This window comes from Dermacentor andersoni, chromosome 3 (genome assembly GCF_023375885.2).
Source record: "Dermacentor andersoni chromosome 3, qqDerAnde1_hic_scaffold, whole genome shotgun sequence".
NCBI lineage: Eukaryota > Metazoa > Arthropoda > Arachnida > Ixodida > Ixodidae > Dermacentor > Dermacentor andersoni.
Window position 1 is genome coordinate 198,867,466 of NC_092816.1, and position 22,980 is coordinate 198,890,445.

The 22,980-nt window shown below is 46.1% G+C and overlaps 1 protein-coding gene across 1 annotated transcript; it reads left to right on the forward strand.

Annotated features, from left to right (window-relative positions):
- Nucleotides 1-14,926: 14,926 nt before the first annotated feature.
- On the forward strand, nt 14,927-15,397 carry LOC140216591 (uncharacterized). Its single transcript, XM_072286963.1, has one exon. The coding sequence runs from the start codon at nt 14,927-14,929 to the stop codon at nt 15,395-15,397; it is 471 nt and encodes a 156-aa protein (XP_072143064.1).
- The last annotated feature ends 7,583 nt before the right edge of the window (nt 15,398-22,980 follow it).

The window sequence follows — 22,980 nt, forward strand, 5'->3', positions numbered from 1 at the left end:
ATGCCATGCAGTCTAAAGAACGCAGTGGTAACTTTTCAAAGATTCATGGACGGGGCTACGCGCGGACTCCCGTTCGTTCTAGTCTACCTTGACGACAGTCTCATTGAAAGTCGCACAGACTAAGAGCACAATGAGCACATTCGCTTTCTTTTGGAGCCACTGGATGAACACGGCCTGGTTGTAGGCCTGCAACACGGCCTGGAACAGCCTCAGAAATGGATTTTCGGAGTTGAAACCCGGGATTTCCTTCGACATCGCATTTCACCACAAGGCATCAAGCAACATGAATCATGGGTTCGGGCAATCCAGGACTTCCCCTCTCCAACTCGAACTCCAACTCGCACTCTCTGTCCAAGAGAAAAATAAAGACAGAATTGAATATATTGAACTTCCATCGAAAAGTTGCGCGAATTTCTGGGGTTCATAAATATTCGCAGGTGCTTCATAACATTCTTAGCGCAAGTTCTTCGCCGCTTACCGAGCTTCTGCGTCGCCACTGCGAAAGAACGCCTACCTTCCATTGGTCCTCTTGAGCGAACAATCCTTCCAGGAAGCCAGTACGCTGTTGGCGAATGCAGTGTTACTGATTCATCCGTGGCCCGACGCGCCAAGTCGCCAAATAGTAGAGACGTCGACCACGGCAGTGTGGGGAGTATTACGGCAGCACGATGGCACAGACTGAAGGCCGCTTAGAGTTTTCTTAAAGCGCGTGAAACCCCCGCAGGGGCGTCTGCGTCAGCAGGCGTTTGGTGTGTTGCGACACCACGTACGCGAGCACACGAGGGTTGGACCCTCCCGCGTCTAACCGTGTGCGGCTTATCCGTATCCGGGGAAAACGGGATCCGGGGGGTTGAGCCAATGCCGGGTGTTTGGACCTTTACGGCCCCTCGGCGGCGGCAACACACCTCTTTCGCCTATGCTTCACGTAGACGGCACCCCCGGACTGACCCTCCTGGGGGACATCGGTAGTTGCCTTTTTCTGTCTCTCTCTCCCTGTAACCTTCTCCATTCCCTTACTTTCCACTTTCCCTGACTTCTTCTGGCTTCCTTTTACTTCCAATTTTTCCAGGCAGCAAGGATTAACCTTTGTGTGAATAGCCAACCTAGGTTATTTCATATTTCGTTATAGTGGTAATATACAGCTGGCGTTTGCAGGCCGTGTTTCACACGCCCTGCAGCGTCCCCTTGTAAGACTCCACGGTGCGTGGCTGGCGTTACTGCCGAAAGTACAATCTCTTATGGCTACTTGCTTTCCCCCACTATCTGATCGCCCCCTGAAGAGGGGGCGCACCGATGATGTCTGAGTTTTTTGCCCGTCAAAAAGAAACTTTCCCTCGCTTCCATGTCGTCCACTCCGAACAACCGGACAAACCCGTGCGACCAATCTCACCATTCCTCGTGTCTAAGTCTCTCACCCAAGTTCTTGGTACAGGTTACTAAGCATCCAGAATGGTAAACGGTGATCTCCTCTTGGAACTCCGCAACCAGAAGCAATATGAAAAGCTACCCAATCTTGTATCATTTGGCGACGCCAAAGTAACAGTAACTCCGCATCGTACTGTGAATACCACCCGTGGTGTAACCTCCGATAATGATCTCTTGGAGCTGAATGAAGCAGAACTCCTGGAGGGCTTCAGTGAGCAGAACGTCATCAACGTTAAACGAATTAAGATGAGGCGTGACAATAAGGAAATACAGACCAAACACCTGATACTTACGTTTGGCACAAGTGTTGTACCCGAGTCCATCGAGGCCGGGTATATCAAGCTCAATGTTCGGCCACACATCCCTAATCCCCTGCGATGCTTCAAATGCCAGCGTTTCGGTCACAGTTCACAGAGCTGCCAAGGCCGCCAAACCTGCGCTAAATGCAGTGCTCATGAGCCCACTTCTGAAACTTGTGTAAACTCTCTCCACTGTGTAAACTGTGATGGGGAGCAAGCTGCATACTCGCGGTAGAAAGAAAAGGAAATAGTTACAATTAAAGTAAAAGAAAACATAAGTTTCAAAGAGGCACGCAGGCGGGTATCCTTCCTGCCAAAGAACACCTTTGCCGATGTGGCGCGTCAGGGGGCAGCGCCACAGCGGTCTCCGGTGGCTGTCCGACCAACACCCAGTGAGGCGGCAGTGACGCCATCCCCCCCCCCCCCCCCCCCCGGCGGCTGCAGGTAGCGCTGCTACGACAAAAAGGTGGGGACCCCGAAGGTGGGCGCAGCCGAGGCTACCCCAACCTCCCCGGCCCCTTCCAGCGCTGGCAACAGCCGGCGCAGCCAAATCCTTCAGGGAGCCCCATCGACCTATCGGCTGGTGAGCGCAGGGGTCTTGCCTTCCGAGGCAGGACTCTCTCGGAAAACTTGTCGCTCGCAAGAGCACGTGTCCGGCGCCTCACAAGAGGCAATGGACACTACACCTATCCTCAAGGCGCGCCAAGCGCCTAAAGAGCGGCGATGCTCCCTCGAACGCTCCCAAAAGGGTAAAACTCCTATTACAGGGCCTCGAAACAGCTCTGTAATCTAAGGATCACTTCCGTTTCCGTACACGCAGCACCAATTTTCTTTAAATATGGATACGCAAATTATTCAATGGAATGTCACAGGTCTTAGAAACCTTGATGATGTTCATGAACTTCTCTGCGAACTCACTCCAAAAGTGTGTACAGGAAACCCATCTTAAATCTAAACACACTAACTTTCTTCGTCATTATGTTCTTTTTCGTAAAGATCGTGATGATGTCATAGCGTCATCTGGCGGTGTAGATATTATACTCGATAAAGGTATAGCGTGTCAACATATACAACTAGAAACGCCCCTAGAGGCAGTGGCCGTTCGAGTCCTACTTCTAAACAAACTTATTACCATCTGCTCTCTGTACATGCCCCCGCATTATCAGCTCCATAAACATGAATTCCATACATTAGTAGATCAATTACCCCAATCCTATTTGGTTCTAGGATATTTAAATGCACACAGCAACCTATGGGTTGACTCTTATTGCGATGTGCGAGGTCGTCTAATTGGACAGTTTCTCTTTTCTTCTGGTGCATGTCTTTTGAAGAGTAAGGCACCTACATATTTTAATACTGCACATAAAACCTATTCCTCTATAGACCTCAGTATTCCCACCCTTTTACCTGATCCTAAACGGAACGTTATTAGAAATCCATACGGGAGGGACCATTTCCCGATAGTTTTGTCTACACCGATGATGAATGAATGTCTCCCAGAGTTTCCTCGGTGGAAAACTGATTCAGCCGACTGGGAACAGTTCCTAGAAATTACTCACATATCGTGGGCTGACATTTCTGCTCTAAGCCTGGACGCTGCGGTTGAATACTTCACCTTTTCTCTGATTGATGCGGCGACCAAATGTATCCCAGAAAGAAAGGGATCATCTAAAAAGCGCCGTGTTCCGTGGTGGAGCGAGGAGTGTCGTAACGCGCGTAAAAAGCAGAACAAAGCATGGGGGTTGCTCCGCGATTCTCCGACTGTAGAAAACCTTGTTAATTCCAAGCATGTCAAATCTCAGGGAAGGAGAACGCGCCGACAAGCTAGAAAAGAGAGTTGGCAAAAATATATATCAGGAATTAACTCTTACACGGATGAGACAAAGGTCTGGAATAGAGTGCACATAATAAAAGGTCGACAACTTTACTCGCTACCCTTAGTAAGTACACAGGGAGATAGTATGAAAGACCAGGCGAACTTTCTAGGCGCACATTTTGAACGCATATCCAGTTTGTCGCATTGCTCTGACACATTTCAAAGACAAAAAACACCAATACAACGGCAGCCATTAGTACGAAAAAGTGCAAAATGTGAGGTATACAATATACCATTTGACATAGCAGAGCTTCAAGCAGCACTAAACGGCTGCAACAAATCTGTCCCAGGATCTGACCGCGTAATATATGAAATGTTAAAGCACTTGCCATCCGACACAAAAAAAAAAAACCTTCTTTTTCTTTACAATGGTATATGGTCTTCCGGCCAGATTACCTCTGTCTGAAAAGAGGCCATTATAATTTCTATTCTTAAACAGGGTAAGGACCCTTCCTTGGCAAAGAGTTATAGGCCGATAGCGTTGACGAGCTGCCTATGCAAACTCTTTGAAAAGATGGTGCATAAACGCTTGCTCCACTATCTTGAAATCAACAAAATATTAGACCCATACCAATGCGGTTTAAGGGAAGGTAGGTCGACGACAGACCAGCTTGTCCGCATGGAAATGTACATCCGTGCAGCCTTTATCCACAAACAGCTTGTCGTATCTGTATTCCTTGATATGGAAAAGGCATATGACAATACGTGGCGCTTTGGGATCCTTCGGGATCTTTCTGGAATGGGTATACGCGCCAACTTGCTGACTATTATTGAAAGCTACCTGTCTGACAGAACATTTCGCGTTAGAGTTGGCAATGTGCAGTCTCGATCATTCTCACAGGAGACAGGTGTACCGCAGGGTGGAGTGCTGAGCTATACACTCTTTATTGTGAAAATGAACTCCTTACATACCATCATACTTCGCACATTCTTTTACTCGGCACATGTGGACGATGTACAGATAGCTTTTAGGTCGTGCAATCTTAGCATCTGCGAGTGACAGCTACAGCTTGGCCTAAACAAACTCTCAAAGTGGTCAGAAGAAAATGGTTTTAAATTTAACTCCCAAAAAAGCACGTGTGTTCTCTTCTCAAACAAGAGAGCCATGTCACCGGAACCCGCCATTGACCTTAACGGAGAACGACTATCGGTCAGCCTTGAACATAAATTTTTAGGTATTATTTTGCACACAAAACTTAATTGCATTCCCCACTTGAAATATCTTAAAGCGAAGTGCCTGAAGACTATGAACCTGCTGAAGCTACTTTGTCGAACAAACTGGGGCAGTGACAAGAGGTGTTTGCTTAGCCTCGACTACGGAGCCGTGGTGTACCAATCCGCATCGGACAGTGCTATCAAAATTCTCGACCCAGTCCACAATCTAGGCATACGGCTGGCAACAGGCGCATTTAGGACAAGCCCTGTGGAAAGTCTGTATGTCGAAGCGAACTAATGGTCCTTACACCTACGCAGAACATATCTATGCTTCTGCTACTTTTTAAACGTAAATCGAATAACGAACATCCATGTTACTCAACTGTACTTTACTTGTCTTCTGGAAGACTTCACCGTAAACGCCCATCTGTTCGAGCTCCTCTGTCTGTGCGCTTAGAACAACTGGCTAATGAAACCGGCATTCAACATCGAGAAACAGTCCTAATGACTCCCACTAACCCAGCACCACCTTGGGAATGGCAGACTATCCAGTGTGATATGTCTTTCGTCGCAATAACAAAACATGCGCCTGAGGTGCATATACATTCACACTTTCTCGAACTCCAGGCGAAGTACTCCTGCGCGGAGTTTTATACAGACGCTTCAAAGTCTACTTATGGTGTAGCTTATGCAGCGCTCGGACCTTCATTTTCCACGTCCGGTGCATTAAATCCAAACACCAGCATTTTCACAGCGGAGGCATACGCGATCCTCTCTGCTGTGAAACATATAAAACAAACAGGTATAACAAAGGCCTTCATATTCACAGACTTATTAAGCGTTGTTAGTTGCATATCAAGTCTACGAAAACACAAAAACTCTATCCTTAATGAAGTCTACAACCTTCTATGTTCAGCGTACATGTCTAACCAAATGATTGTTCTGTGTTGGGTGCCTGGCCATAAAGGCCTAGAGGGCAACGTAGCGGCTGACGTAAGAGCTACATCCGTACCTTTTTGTGATGCAAACCTTAATATACCTGTAACCTACACAGACCTTAAGCAATTTTTACAGCATGAACTACGGAAATATTGGCAACGGCAATGGGACACTCAGGTATCCAACAAACTGCACCTAATCAAACCGAAAATAGGACACGATCTCTGAGACAACGACAAGACATCAGGAAGTACTGCTCTGCAGGTTAAGAATTGGGCAAACCTATCGCACTCACTCATATATTCTAACTGGAACTAGCCCTCCGACATGCACTAGGTGTGGAAGTAGACTTACAGTCCTTCATGTTCTCGTTGAGTGCCCATTATTAGAATAGGAGAGAAAAACGTTCTGCCCTTCCTTATACCGTCCTAATATACCTCTGCACCCAGTCTTCTTTTTATACAATGACCCTCTATTTAATTTTAAATCAGTATTCAAGTTCCTAGAAGAACCTAATACCATAGAAATTATTTGGCCAGGCTATTTGTAGCACAGCCTCTGCTTAGAGGCTGTAGCTGCAATGAAATCTCTTACAGAGCACATGCCTCGCAGGCCTTGCGTTGAAGGGCTCGGCAGAGGCACTGGTGCTGCTATAAATTAACATGTTTTAGTATCTAATCCTTCACAACGTACTTTTACAACCATAGGACTCACTATTTATTGACATTATTTTAATAGATACATATTTTACACCATTTACAGCGAATATTGTAGGCCAATATACAGCCACTCGATTACCGCCTTATTCAACGATACTCATTGCCATTCATCACCAAAGGTCATGGCGCGCTTTGGCCATATCTGGCCCTTGCGCCAAGAAACAATATCCATCAATCAAAGCGCGTGAAACCTACAGAAGCTCACTGCAGCACATTCGGGAGGGAGATGTCAGCCATCTGTTACGCTTTAAGCATTTCCATTTTTTTTTTCTTGAAGGATGTAGGTTTTACATTCTGACCCACCACAAGCCGTTAGCCTTCGTCTTCAGAGCAGTTACTCGTACTCAGAACTTGATAATCGGCAATTTTCCTTTATTTCTGAATTTTCTACGAACATCCGCCATATTTCTGGGACCGAAAATCAGGCAGCTGACGCGCTGTGGCGGATCAGCAGTGTGCCTGCAGGGCCTGTGGATATCTAAGCTCTAGCATCCGCCCAGCAAAACGACGCCGAGCTGCGCCAATTGCGTGAAAAAGGCTCGTCGCTCCAGCTTGTTGCGTGTGACCAACATTCGTCACATGCAACACATCGCTGACAACTCCTCGCCCGTTCGTGCTCCATCAGTTTCGGCAGTCAGTATTTGTTGAACTGCACGGCTAAGCCATCCCCGCATTAGAGCGACACAAATGGTTATCACAGACCGCTTCGTCTAGTCAGGTATTGAAAAAGATGTTCGAAACTGGGCAAGAAACTTTCAAGCTTGTCAAGTCGAGAAAATGACCCCGGCACACGCGTTCAGCGATACAGCCATTTCGACCAACAAAGAGCCATTTTCATCATCTGCATTTAGACTTCGTGGGGTCTCTTCCACTGTGCCAAAGGTTTCAGGTACCTCCTCGCGTGTGTCGACGGGCGTTCAAGGTGGCCTGAGGTGATGCCTCTTCAAGACATCATGGCCTAAACACTGCCGGAAGCATTTCTTGCTATGTAGATGTCGCTGTAAGGTTGCCCTTTGCGCATAGCTACTCACTGAGACCGAAAATTCAAAAGCTCGCTTTTTCTGCCGTGGCGAGACTGCTTGGCACGTTCCTTCATAACACCATGGCTTACCGCCCATGCAGCAACGGTATGGTCGGTGGCTTCCACAGACAACTGAAGGCGTCATGGACTGCCACTCTCTACAGACAGCACAGGGTGGAAAGGTTACCTCTAGTGCTGCTCGAGCTGCGAACAACAATCAAGGATGACCTCGGAGACAGCACAGCCGAGATATTCTGAGGGGCTGCAATCCACGTTCTAGGTCAGATTTTCAGCACCCACCAAGGCACTCCGCCAGCGGCAGCGCCGCACTTAGAGAAGCCCCATTCCTGGCTCGACTAGCTTCGACATCCAGCTCCACGTATCGCCCGTGGGTGGCCTTTGTTTAGTTTCCCGACAATAAACACAAGGACGCAAGTGTTTCTGCAACGCGACTACATAAAGCCAGCATTGACTGTTTCCTATGAAGGCCCCTTTGGTCTGGTTTCGCGTTCAGAGAAAGCCTTTAAGATTGACGTTCCTTGTGCGACCGCGTGAAACCAGGCTATCTTGAACTTTTTATTCCTTCCGTCATTCGCACCTAAGTCTCCGGCATTCTAGAAGCTGGGGAGCCCTTGCAGCCACCGTCCATCATTTTGTTGTCCCGGCGTCTTGGCAATCCAGTTTGCATCGCCATGGGGGCCATTGCCCCTTGCTATTAAAATCCTGTTTACCTCACCGTGCCTCGCTGCGGGGGTCATTGCCCCCTCCTCTTTCTTGGAACCGAGGCGGATGTCCGACTGGGAGGCCACCACATCCACTCTGGAAACCTGCTTTTACTTTTGAAGAAAGCCCGTCGACTCTTCGCTCTGAAGATGTCAAAACGCGTATTCCTTGCCTCCGCTAAACCGAGCTCCTAAAAAATACCTAACTCATGTATTTAATAAATTTTTCATGACAGTGCTCTACAGCCGTATTCTCCCGTCAATACCGGTATTAACTGAATTCTTTTAAGGCAAACAATATTCAAAAAAGAAAATTTGTGTCAGTTTTTATAAAGTTAGGGGGTGTATCGTTAAGCAATTTGTCTTTAGTTTGGAGAACGACACTTTTTGTTAGAATTGTAATGTTCTGGTAGGGTACCCACTCTTGACAACAGTTTGGGCGACTAGCTTTCCTATAAATCTTTTTCTTCTTGTTGAGGAAGCGTTTGTTGTCTCGGATGAATCATCAGTTACCTGCTCTAGAAATGACTGTTACTTAAGGGACACAAGCAGCTCCAATTTCTATTAATTTCTCCAGAAACAAGCCATAGTTTTGATAAGTTGTGCTGTCGTCAATGTATTAGAGGGACCCTGAAACGCTTTTGACGATTTTCTACAAACGTACTGAGTCGTTAGAGTAGGTCCTTCTGATCATTATTTGACACATCTAAGCGCTCCGCGTAAAGCGTGTAATTTATTTTGGGGTTTTAAAAATGCACATCGCTGCCGATTGCAGCACACTGCTTGGCGGAATTTTAAGCCGCCCCTACCCATATGACGGAAATCACCCATATGACGTCGGTGGGGCGAGCTATCCGATTGGCTGATCAGGGCGCGTGATCGATAATTTTTCCATTTGTATGGTAAACAAACGATCTTCGTAATAGTTGGAATGTTAGTTTATTTGTTTTTATAAAAAGAAAGTAACATAAAGAGAATGCACAAGAACAATCTTTCAGTACACTTAAGCACTTTCGGTACACAGCCAGTGTCGTCTGCTTGTGTTACAACGTACTTCATTTTGACGAGAGCTCCGCGGTCAGAGTCGGTCTCAGTCTTTTTGCGAGCACTATGATTCGACTTTGTTGCCTTGTGGACTGCAAACGTAGTGACTGGCAATATGTCAAGCTGCGACATCGTGCCCCGCTGCAAGGCAGCATACGAGCGAATTGGCTGCTGCGCATCGGACTGCCGCTATCCGATCGGTGCCAGGATTTGCGCGTTTGTGGCCGTCACTTTACACCGGAAGATTACTAACGCAATAGCATTTCGCGAGCCCGGTATTAGGGCAAACGCAAGCACAAGGGGACAGGGTCTGGCCGCTTGACTGTGCCGTAACAGGATGAGTCATGAGATGAGCAGAAGGGCAAATGTGAACGGTCTGCACGGTACAGCCACCTGGTGGCACCGAGCTCAACCATACACAGTAGCAACAATGAAGCGTATTCTTCTTTGCTGCTGGTGTGTATTTTTCGTAGGAGTGTAATCATCAACACGTTGTTTTTATAAATGTTTAACATGTTTTACACTTGGTTAGAGCAATATTAGCGCTTTGTTTGGCTGGTTAAGCGCTGCGCCAACAAGTGTCTGGACCGTGCAGACCGATCAGGCCGCTCACGTACGTCTACGCGGAAGTTCCTTCATCAGCTTGAGTTTATGCCTCCAGTCACTTGCCGAAATGACCAGCTTGTCTGTGGTTACCGGAATACCGGACACGTTCGGCGCTACGACAGAATGCTCGCAACGCACGCTGCTTCGATAGCTCTCGGTCGACGGCCAAGCGGCTAGCGGAGAGGTCTCGCGCGGGCGGGGGCGGGCTCCAAAACAACCGGAAGTGGACGATGTGACGTCGTATCGTGACGCAGAACCAGTGAAGGTGGGGCTTAGCCCCGCTCGCTCGGCGAACGAGATGAGGAGGAAAAGCATGGCTAGGGAGGAGGGTAACTTCTAATCGCTTGTAGCTCCATTAATACGTAACGCTTCACTTAAATTGTGGTGCGAATGTTCTACTTAAGCTGTACCCTACGCGTCTACAAAATTTGTCCGAACCGTTTCAGGGGCCCTTTAATAGAAATCGGCTGCGAAATCTTGTACATACTTTTCAACTTTGTTATGCCGGAACGCACGTGAATCAGCAATTGTTTTTTTTTTACTTTTTGATTTGTTTGCAGGTGGAAGTGCGACCAAGCAATAGTCAGCCCTATTATCCTTGATTTCTTCCAGAATACGTGTGTTAGCAATTCCAGGGCTGTTTGTTAGGAGTACATCTAAAACTTGATCCATCCGCGTGGGCTCTTGTAGAAGTTGTGTTAAGTTGCGATAACGAAGCAACTGAAGAAAGCGAACACATCCCGGCCAAATATTGTGATTTTGGGTTAGACAGAATGGACCGGTTGATTTCTGGATAATTAAAATCGTCGCCTAAGAGGAAATGATATATCGAAAATTTGTACATGAGTTGGTCAATGGCGTCACTAAAAAGACCTGTGAACTCTGAATGGCTGTCGGGATGTGGATAAGAAGCACCAGTGACACAAGCTACATAACCATTTTGACATCAAACCCATACTATTTCGTGAAGCTATTCTATTGGGATAGGAGAGAGGTTGTACGATTTCTTAATAAAATAACTACACCACCACCTCGGCGGCCGATTCTGTCTTCGCAGGAGATGACGAATGACGATGGTTACGAAAGCTCGCTGCTAGAGGCGTCATACGAAAGCCACGTTTCGGTACCGACATTGAATTCTGCGCAAGATGTGTGCTCGATCCCTTTTAAAATGTAAGTCTGATGTATAGGCTACGGTAGATAAAGAAGAGCATAAAACATTAGTCTATGGGTGAAGTACCCCTGTGTCATGCCGCTGAACACCATTCGGCAGATCGTTCGCTGCGTGAAGAATTGCTAACCACCGCCCCTCTGGTGTAGTCCAACTCGTAACTCTTGCCTTGTAGATGAAATGTGTTAAAGCAGACACAAAACGGTGCGTTGTATGTGCGATTACTCTTCACGAACTATCGTAGCTTTTTCCACGCAAGCTGAGCACTATGCGAAAACTCTTCCTCAAGACAAACGTTTAGTGACTCCAGACTTTTAAGCCTGTACGGGCAGCCATCTTAGATTTAATGTTGAGAACCTTAACAATGATAGGACGCTGAAAACAGGGACGACGGTCGCCAAAGCGGCGTGGCCGTTCGATACCGCCAGGTGTAATACTGAGGCGGTTAGCGAAAAATCCGTGATGATTTGTTCTATCTATGTGAAACCTCTGTGATCGCCTTCAGGAGGGCCTTTGGTGATATGGTTCTTCTCGTTTCATTGATGTCGTCTAACTAACTGTCCGCTTGTCTTGCATATATTCGATTTAACTTCATTCACAGACTGGGTGAGAGCGTCGAAGTTATCTTTAAATTGGACATGCTGTCCAAGGCATTTCCATAGTTGCAACCCGACCCTTCCAGGCACTCACCTACTGTTTGATATCACTCAACATTTTTCATTGTTTCATCGTAGCATTTTTTATGAGGGTGAGCGCATCCTCAGTCCTAGGGCCAATGTTACCTCCCCTGTTCTCCGCGCAAAGCAAAAGCAAAGTGAAGCACGTTGATCGCAGGAGCGAAGAAGGCCTAGGGTAAAATGCGTTCATTAGGCTCAATTTAACATCAAAGTGAACATGATCGAAGCTTCTAGGCACAGTGCACGTAAAAAACTGCCGATTCGAGCACGATAATTGCACAGGCGAACACTCATTGTTACGCAAGGAGCAAGAAGTGCGGGGATCCAAAGCCCCATAAATTATTAACGAATTGCCTAACACGATAAAGACCCTACCTATAACAGGGCAAGGCGTAAGTATCTCTCACTCATGGCAGCAAATCCCAAGTAGAACGCACCTGTCGGGCATTTGTATGGCTTCCGGAGGCACTGCAACTATATGACCTCGTGGGATGCGTCGCAGTTTTCTCGGTGCTCTGAACGGGCTGCATGAGATGGCAGTTGCCCGTAACTTTCGTTGATCAGCCCATTCCAGGCGGCAACGAGACGCTTTCTCGGGGAAAGATTAGTCAATCTATAAACAGGAGAAGGCACAAGTGAAGCCTCTGTCATTAGTGGCCGCCAATCCCAAGTGAAACATAAAGAAAGAAATTCAAAAAGAGCGGACACTCCCATAAAACCCAGCGGCCGAATTGACTATAGTGACCCAAGTGGATTGAATTAGCACCTTCCGGTTTCGGTGTTGGGCGCACGCGTTTTGAACGCTACCTGGCGCTACCTGGCGCTACCTGGCGTTGATCGGCGCGGTTTCTTTTCTTATTTTCATTTACATTTTTGGTTTCTGCTGCTCAATTACGCCTGGTCTTAGTGAAGCATAATTTATTTAGTAAAAATGATTGCGAACGATATTCACAAACCTCCATCGAATCTGTGCAACGTGCAATTTCATAAAGAAGACGCAAAACACCTTGCAAATGAGGAAATGTTTATTTCGCTCATGTAAATCGTCATTCCGGGCTTTCTGCGCATTCATCCAACGTTGTGGCACCACCTAAGCAGCAGTAGTTCCCGTACAAATCTCCTCTAGACGGCATCAGCTGAAAAAAGTAAATTACAAGCATGTGCCACTTTGGTGTTTAGATCTTATGGGAATACTGCGTGTAGAGGGGAAACGTGTGAAAGTCATGAATGGGCGGCGCTACAAACGAAAGCAATTCGCTTTAACATACATGACGTCGAAAATACCCGACTAATTCCAAGCTATAATAAATATTTTGAAGAAAACATCTGATTTTCAAGCATTCCCCCATTCCCGGGCAGTATTGCCTGCAGCAGAAGCGTGATGTGCGCGAGCTGGTTTAACATACTTAAAGAAGAAATAGCGCTACAGAGGCGCGGACTAAAACAAGAACGTATACGACGGACAGGCGCTGTCCGTCGTACAGCGCCTGTCCGTCGTATACGTTCTTCTTTTAGTCCGCGCCTCTGTAGCGCTGTTTGGTTTCAAGTATGATTTCCAGCACTTTAAGAGCACAAATGCATGGGCGACTGCGCGTTTCCAGAACAACTTCGCCTCAGCCGATGCGATACTGCCCTACATACAGAGAAGTGGCCAAAACACAGACTCTCAGCCAAACCATGCTAGATGCTCGCAAAATCCCCTGTACTCGCATTCAAGAGAAGTGCGTGGGTGCAAAGCCTGTTTTCAGATGTTTAGAAGACAGAATGTTTGAGTTGTTGGTTTCTGATCTCCTCGGCGTTATCTTTTGGGCGTTCTGACAGCGCTAGCAACACACTCCAGTGTTATCACCCCTGACAATCGCTCGCCGCGTCTTCGACAATCGTGAGTACCGAAAGAAGGTATATGTCATTGCGCGGTCATAAGAGGTGTCACAAAGTTGTCCCGCTAAGATTCAGTCCTCGCCGAACTAACTTTGTGACCGTGGCCGAGCTGTTTTTTGCTGCGTCATGACAGCCGAGGCGAGTGTGCCTCAAAATTATCCCAAAATGTAACGAAATTAATTACGATCATAATGGGGCTCAGAGAAAGTGTCAGGAACTTGTCCCAGTAAGATTCAGTATACGCGAAAAAACTGCGTCACACAGCCGAGCTGCTTTTCGCGAACCGCGTCACAACTCCGGGCGAGGTCACTGTGCTTCAAAAGTACCCCACAAAGTAACAAAATCAGTTACAATAATGTTATGGGTCAGAGAAACCGCCAAAATTTGTCCCTGTAAGTTTCAGTACACACTGCGTCGCACGGCCGAGCTGCTTTTCGTTAACTGCGTCACAAAGCCGGGTGCGGCGAGCATGCCCAGAAACTACAGAAAAAGGCAAAACAGTGTTGGGGCTCATAGAAAGCGTCGCAAACATCTCCCAGTACGAGTCATTAATTAGTTAAGTACGCCAGGATGGCCGAGCTGATTTTTTCGCTAAATGCGTTACAAGCCTCAGTTACGTTCCGTTCATTTATCCGCAAAACTTTTTAGTTGTAGCGTGCAAGAATAAAAACGGCCGTGGCATAGCTTGGTTAAGCCTGGTGATTGCGAAGCAAGAGTGTGTCGCCGAGCTGCATACTGGGCACGCCGCTTAGAAAGTCGTTCTTCTCGTTCTTCTTCCGTCTCCGTAGCTCGCTGATGCTTCCTCTTTGCATTCTGCCGAGCTGCCTTGTTCGGGAGTTAGGCCCCCTTCAAGAGAACGCGATAGCGTTATCGCACCCCGTTCGCACCGCCTACTCAAACACGCTACGCCAGCCAAACGTCGCGATCGGCAAAGATAGCCGGGCCCCGACGCGCCATGAAGGCGGACGCGATCATGGGGCGAGTGGTGCGCCACGTGTCGGGGCAGCTCCTTACATTGCGAGGAGGGTGTTTTCTGTGTTTGCCCCAAGATGGCTCTGCGTGTGCGCAGAGCGCACAAGAAATGTAGTGGAAAGGTACTTCGCTACTCGTGAAACTGCGACTTCTGTAAGTTACGTGGTCATAATTACCGATGTATACCGCAGTATGACTTTCTACGGCACGTTTCTAAGGCAACACCGTATTCACTAGAGGCGATTTTGTCCCGTTTTGAAGTAGCGAACTCGTGGCTGAGCCTGGAGCCTGGAGTACGTGTTCACTGCGAGTCGAAAAGCAATTTCTGCGGCACTGGTGGACTCTATTTTCCCAGATCCTTTGTATCGTGCACCTTATTTAGCCGACCTTATCAGGATGTACTTAAGCGCGTCCGAAAAATGTCTGTACCTCCTGGAGTAAAAACATTTTTCTTTAAATTACATTCGGAAACACTCCCTATTAAAACTTGGTTGAATTCGAGGGGTTGCTTTGTGCCGTGGTCAACAAACTGTCGGCTCTGTCCACGTGTCGATACCATAGATCACTGCTTCATAGACTGTAGGGACGCTGTATTCTTTCGGGACATTCTCCAACGAACGCTTAAAAAGGACATCGACATGACTCCATATACAATTAGGTTTCTACCGTTTAAGGTTACGGGTGGTCCTCCCTATGACATGTTCATAGTACTTGGTTTACATAGCCTATGGAGAAGTAGACTGTGTGACCGCCATGCCGAAAGCCCGCGATCTACAAAGTCCTTCTTTCGCGAAAGTGCTGCTCATGTAAGAAGTGTCTACGCTGCGCAGGAACCTCCGCCAGACTGGATGCACTTGTTGGATGCGTGTGTGTGTTTCCCTGAGTTTTAAGTGTGTAGTTGTGTCCACTTTGTAATACACCTTCAGTTTTCTTTTCCATGTAATAAAGAAAAAAAGAAGGACTCGTGGCTGAGTGGTAGCGTCTCCGTTTCGCACTCCGGAGACCCTGGTTCGATTCCCACCAGCCCAGCTTATGAAGTGTTTTTTATTTATGAAATGACGTCATTTATGTGACGTCACTCTAGGTCACGTGGTGTGACGTCACGCAGCGAGGTCACGCTAAAGGTCAATGGTGCCTACCACCGCCTCGCCACGGAACGGGCTGAAGTGCGCCCTAAAGTAGTATTGCTTCGCAATAAAAAATAAAACGCTGTCTGTAAGTTTATTTCACATTCTTTTTCCGATGCTCGCGCCAACTAACGAATGGGATTAACACTACCCGTGACGTGTTTCCTGTTGCCAGATTTCCCCGAGTGTCCCCTCTTCTTCACTTTTTTTTCTCTATGGGTGAAATCCGCCTTTCGGGCGTTCCTAAGGTTTCTGGTGGCGCTGCAACGATGTGACTTCACGGGTTGCGTCACATTCTTCTCCAGTGCTCTGAAAGAGCTGGATGAATTGGCAGTTGCCAGTGACTGTCGTTGACTTGATCTACTGATTGCGGGTGGTAAGAAGCAGCATGCGCGGGGCAAGATTTGGCGATCTATTCCAGTAGAAGGCACAAGTCAAGCATCGGTCACTTGAGGCCGCGAATCCCCTCGCTGTATCGTCTTATACTGATACCTACGTAACCACGCTGCGTGTCTCTCAGTGCTTTTTATTGAGAGAGGTTTCTTTTATAAGAGTCTTTCTGTTGCGTTTTACCATAACTTCATGCACTCAGGCTTCATGCGTTTGGCAATTGCAGTATCGAAATTGCTGTACGCGGCGCTGCTCACCCAGGGGCTGCTTTGTGTTTGCTCGAAAGGTAATGGCAACACGTTAACTTGTTGCGGCATCTCTGCATTAAAAATTCAAAGATCACATTCATTCTGACGAATTAACCATGCGATGGTGTAATTATAGCCAACGTTCTTGCACGCGCTCGAACAGTTACACGCGTTTTCTAGACGTTCCGTGGCCTTTGAACTCGCAGCATGTATGCTGCCTGCAGGTGGAGGCATTCCTTTTCTTAAACTCTTCGAGGATTGCCGAAAATAGGATAACGCCTGCCTTTCCTTGAATGCTGCAGCGGAACTGCAGAAGAAGAAATGGTTCCCGAGTCCCGTACGCTGATGCTGGCAGTGGCACAGGAAATTGCCTCCCATTTTACGCTACTTTTCTCGCTTATAAAGTTTCTTTTTTTCTCCATACTTCGCTAATTGCAGAAAGGCCTGCACAGCAATAGGTAGAATTGTCACTTGTCCTTGCTTTATTTGCTTGTTTATTTCTTCAAGAATGTTTAGTGTTTCCATTTGAGCTTTTGCTGCCCTCCTGTAAAACCACTCCTAAGCCATCGCCGATGAATGGTGTCCATCAAGTATTCTGGACTGCTTGTCGGCTGCTTTACGTATCACTGGGACAAATGCAGCCTCCACTTTTTTTTTCTTTCCACAGTATGATGTGGGAATGTATTCAACTACCGTTTGGTGCAAGCGTTCCTCGTGAAGAGTGTGGTGAAATGACCGGGCAACAAGTCCACAATAAAATGAGCAAACATGCATCGTTTTGCGCTCCATTTATACGGGCGCACTGGTAACAGCAAAAAAGAAGCCAGGACATCTCTAGATATTTCAAGTGGGTGCAAGGAAATCTCACGTTAAGCGGGAAGATTCACCCGATACGGCGCTACGACCTTTCCGTCGCAAAGACTGCGAAGGGCGTACTGACCTTTTTGGCGACGAGACACGCGCTGAAATGGTTTTAAAAGAATCAGGAAAAACACGACGCGAAGCCTTCATTCTGAAATCATATAAAAATATTTGCCAAAGGAAAAAAAAGGAAGTAAAAAGGTAAAAGTGAGCTCCCTGCTTTTTTTTTTCCGACTACCGAAAGGAAGACTGCTCTTGCAGTTTTATCCATTGAACACAAAAAGTGTATAAGATACTGATTTTTTTTACAAAGAAGTGAGGCACGTTAAGGCAAATCGTGGAAAGCAAGAATTGGTGTCTTTTCTAATGTCACACTACAGGAAAATACCAAGGCGAGCTAGATCGAATTAACAGGTTACTGTAATAACAAATTCAAAATTTCTAGCGAGAAGATAACATTTATCAGCGAGGAAATACAGAAAAATGAGAAATCAGAGGCCTGTCATCTATTTTTCCTTAGGGTAACCCGCAAGTGACATCAGCATAGCCTGAATCAATAGAAAGTGGTAGAGAGGGATGCGACGGTGTGGAGTACGTCACCTTATCTATTTAGCTGCAGGGGATTCAAATATGAACTAGTAATATATCACAGCACACAGAAGATGGCTTGGCTTCTGGGCACTGTTCAACCCTATTCAGCAATATCTAGGCGACACTGCAATCACCGTATCGTACTTTGATATCTCTAACGCGCAATAAATCCAGAATTGTCAACGTGTATAAATGAAGAATTATAGTTTATTCACAAGAATTCAAAACTTGATCTAAATAGAGCGTGCCTTTGTGTCAGAGAGTTTGTTTGCAAGGGCTCCTGCTTCTGGATTTCATTAAAACAGGAGTGTGGTGTCTCCTGATATCGGTAGTCCGACGCGGTAGCTTAGTGGCCATGGTTCTTGGCTGCAGAGCGCGAAGTCGCTACTCCGTTTCCCGTCAGGGCAGTGCCATCTTCATGAGGGTGGAATGGTGTATATCGTGGTGATCCCATGCACTGTGGATATCGATGAAAGCGAAGCTTTCTGTTGTGCTTGCGTTGATTGACGATAATTAAGGGTAATGTTGACGGTGAATGCTTAAGTTTTTGTGCGTTTAGCGCAATACGGGTGTGTTGAGTTGGTCTCAAAGGTTACTTTGCTTGCTCCACTTCTGTTCGTCTGCGTACACTCTTAGTCAGGTCTCAGATAACGCCCCCCGTATAAGCGTTATGTTCACAGTTCAGCCCAGGCCACCGCATATAGGCATACTTTCAAGCGAGAGCGTGCGTCACAAAACGCGGGCGAGCCGCTGGTCACGGCAACTTTCACATGCAGCCCTTCCAATTTGGCGCCCAGAAAGCGCAACGAAGCATTTAGAGAGTGTGACAAAGCAAAGCCTGTATGAAGTGGAGAAGGAGATGCTATATGCGTTGAAGCAGTGCGACCTGAAACAAGCAAAAATAGCGAAAGGAGTGAACAAATTGACTAAAAAAGTAGTATTCGCCTCTATGAGTTTCTCTGATGGTGAAGAGGAGGTAAGGCTTCGCCGGCCGGAAGGAGCAAAAGCATGACGTAAGCCGGAGGAGAGTCGTCGATTGTTTTCGGTGACATTTATCGTGATTTCTTTGTACCAGCGACACTATGCGACTGTGTTGCGTTGTGTAGTCATCTAGCCAGGTCGATGAACGCGCTGAGCGATCTGAGTGATATTCTGTTCCACTGATTTTACCGGAATTTGCAAGAAGCCAGTGCTACCAAGGCTAGTCGGGTGAGTGCGACGGCCACACAAGGGCCATCAGCTGCAACGGGCTTCCATGTCCGCTGTATCAGGCGTGGGAAGGTGTGCGTGCTGTACAGTTGTGAACCAGTGTCAATTTGTTAGGTTAATTTTTACTTATAATATGGTGAGCTTAGTAAATGCCTAATTTGTGACACTGCATTATTGTCAGCTAGGGGATAACAAGTGTTGGTTATTTAAGCATATAGACGGGTACTAATGCAAACACATATTTTTGTACTATAGTGTACTAATCGTCGAAATTTAATGCGCGAATTCTTATTTGTGCTTGCATTTGATAGCGTCGCTAGTAATTCCGTGTAGCCTTCTATTCATGACATCTTTCTTTTTTTTATCCCCTTCTTGGACTACGGCAAATGAAATAATTGCATTCTGTAGAAGTTTGTCGAAAGATGGTACTGTTCTGAAAAATTTTCTTCCGTGTTACGTTTTTTTTGTCTGTGTAGTGTGTGGATTCGCATAGGTTTTTCGATTCCCTGTACAGTACGTCGAGTTCACTAGATTTCAAAGGCTAATTTAGCGCGAAGCTTGCTTGACATGCATATAATTGTGTAGCGCCGACGACGCAGCAGTTGCGAAGGGCCAGTAGGCGTTGTAAGCAAGGTTTGGCGCAATATGTCTCGGAGATGAGCATCGTTACTTCTAGAAGCGGCGAAACTCGATGCCAATGGCAAAGTTTCAACAGCATATCTACGCATTGCGTAAAAGTTTCAAGTTTTATTGCAGACAGAAAAATATGTGGTTTTCAGTACTTGTGTCGTTTCATAATATTGTCGAAAAGCAGCCCTACAACGGAAAGAACTACGAAAGACAAAAAAATATCAACATGATAGAAATCTTGCTTTTGTGTTAATAAGTTGTGTTTATTTTCGCCTATGGGGTATCAACTTACCGACGGCACGGGACGGCTTTGGCCCCATGACGCAGGGCAAGATAGTGCGGCTGGGGAACCACTCCGGCTCCTTCCGCCCTGCGACGACGGCGATCATCAAAACCTTCGTCTTCTACCGGAAGTCAACAGGGATTCCACACATTGACGGGACTCCCAGCTTGGACCAGGTGGCGCTTCGGGGCTACTTAAAGCGGGACTGGACCAGCACGCACTTCACTGGGCACGGCAGCAACAGCACGATGCGGATTGGTAATCCTTTCGTCTATCTTGTGCAGGTAAGGCGTTACGGCAAATGTATTCGCTCAAATGATCCGTTCCTTGTTATGCTGCCGTGCCCAAGGCTGCTGTGTCCTATACTGTGTGATTTGGCAATGCACACGGCGGAATTACTGCTACTGGCTGGAGACGTCGAAACAAACCCCGGCCCAGATCTTGAGCAGATCTCCAGACAGCTCGAGGTGATTGCCGGAGACATAAAAAGCATTAAAGAGGATCGACTAACATCAATTGAAGCGAAACTGGAAAACATGGCTGCCCTTGACAAAAAAATGTTTGACTGCATAAACCAGGTCACCAACTTGCAGAAGGTTGTTTCCTCGCTTGAACTAAAACTGGATGATTTGGAAAATCGCTCGAGACGGTGTAATCCTTTAGTTTACGGAATTCCAGAAGATGAAGAAGAAGACAATAAATCCCTTGAACAAACTTTTAATGAAAGCATTGCCAAGAACATTCTTGAAATTCAACCTGTCGCCATTGAACGCATTCATAGGTTTGGAAAACCTTCACGCGAGAAAACCAGGCCTGTAATACTAAAACTTCTTGACTTCCGTGAAAAGACTCTTGTGCTAAAAAACTGTCGCAAGCTTAAAAATACTGAATACGCGATCAGTGAAGACTTCTCTGTCCGAGTACGCGACATAAGAAAAAAACTGTGGTTTAGTGTAAAATCAATGAAAGATTCCGGTGCGAAGGTGGCGCTCGTTTACGATAAAGTCCGAATCAACGGAGAATTGTTTCAGTGGGATGAAGAAAAGAACTGCCGGGTACCTGTAAAGGCACAGACAACTGCGAGTAAAGGCCAAAAAAAAAAACCAGGAAGGAATTGGACCACACCTACGCCCCCGACCGCCCCAAAAACGAAACAAATAACCTTTGCAAACGTAAATGCGCGTAGTATCCTGAATAAGCTTGAAGCACTAGAGTCTCTTCTTATCAGCCTAGAGCCCGACTTTATGGCGATTACAGAAACGTGGCTTACAGATGACATACAGGACAAAGAAATAGTTCCACCCGACTATGTGATTGTACGCAAAGACAGACTAACGCGAGGGGGAGGAGTGGCTTTACTAATAAATAAAAAAAATCCTTTCACCGTCTTACCAGAAGTCGAAAATGCCGAAGCCCTTTTTTGCAAACTTAGTTTTGGTGCAACGACTATCAGTGTCGGTTGCATATACCGTAGCCCTTCGACTGATGAACGCGCACTGACATCATTATATCAGTATATGGAGCTTCATGTAGAAAAATCCCCGCTGATCCTTCTCGGGGATTTCAACCTTCCTGATATCGACTGGCCAACCACGTGTTATCGCTCTCCTTCTTCAGAAATTGTTTTTGATATTATGCTTACTTTTGACCTGTCACAAGTTGTCAACGAGCCCACACGTGTTCAAGGCAATGCATCCAACATTCTTGACCTCATCTTTCTGAGCAACCACTTTTCGATCAGTAAAACTAACTTAGCAGTGCTAGATGGAATATCAGATCACAAATTAACATTATGCACTACTCCCATTCAGGCCGCAACAAATATTTATATTTCCAAAACTAGTTATCCAGACTTTACAAAAGCTGACGACTCAAGCATAGTTAATTACTTAATTTTGGAGTATCAGTCATTTGAAGAACTCGCTAATTCTTCAGACACTGATATAGACGCAATATGGGAAAGATTTAAAGCCATTGTATCCCACTGCATCAAAAACTATATTCCAATAAGAACCAAACGAATATATAGAAATAACCCATGCATAACACGTGATGTCATTCATGCGAAGCGCAAAGTGAAGCGACTAAGAAAATTGCTCAAAACAAAAAGGTCCTCAACATAAACGTAAACTCACGTGTGCTGTCAATGAAATGAAAGCAAAGATTACTACAGCGAAAGCACATTTCTCTTCAATTACGCTTCCTAACTTTTTAAAACATTCCCCTGGAAAGTTTTGGAAGTATCTTAGCCCCCAAAAAATAAAGCAATACTCTCAATTCTCAGGAACAAAATTTAAGTTTTGCAAATTCATTAAATACCTACTTCCAGTCTGTGTTCACTGCTGATGATGGTCGCATTCCGGAGGTGAATCACTACAACCAGAGACCGCTAGGCATGCCAACGATAACTGAGTCAGGAGTACTCAACTTATTACTATCAATAGACACAAAAAAAGGAAACGGCCCGGACAATATTCCCAACACTTTTCTTCAAAGATATGCCGAAGTCAACGCGAAATATCTACATCTAATATTTAACAAATCCTTATCAACATGTAGCCTTGCAAAGGAATGGAAAATAGCGAAAGTAATCCGCGTTCATAGAGCAGGAAGCAAAAGTGATGTTGGTAATTACAGACCAATATCGCTAACGTCCACAGTAGGGAAATTATTAGAGCATATCATATTAAAGCATGTCACAAGCTATCTAGAGCAAGCAGAAATATTATCGCCTATCCAGCATGGTTTCCGGCGGGGACTTTCAACAATAACCCAATTACTTGAATTAACGCATGACTTATCCCAAAGCATTGACAATCAAAGACAAGTTGACTTAATAGCATCAGATTTTTCGAAGGCGTTTGAGAGTAACCCATCAAAAACTAGTCAGCAAACTGAAAACAACTTTAGGCGATGGTTCTATTGTCAATTCGATTGAAGATTACTTAACCAACTGGTTTCAGTATGTTGTTGTTAACAATGAAATTTCTTCCATTGTACCAGTTACATCGGGGGTGCCTCAAGGGTGCGTCCTTGCTCCCACTTTATTCCTTATTTTTATTAATGATTTGCCCTCTAACATCCGCGCTAAAATGAAGCTTTTTGCCGACGACTGCATTCTTTATAATGAAATT

What these genes read in the sequence shown, in the direction of transcription:
- LOC140216591 (XM_072286963.1), top strand. Translation starts at nt 14,927, where the DNA reads ATGTCTGTACCTCCTGGAGTAAAAACATTTTTCTTTAAATTACATTCG.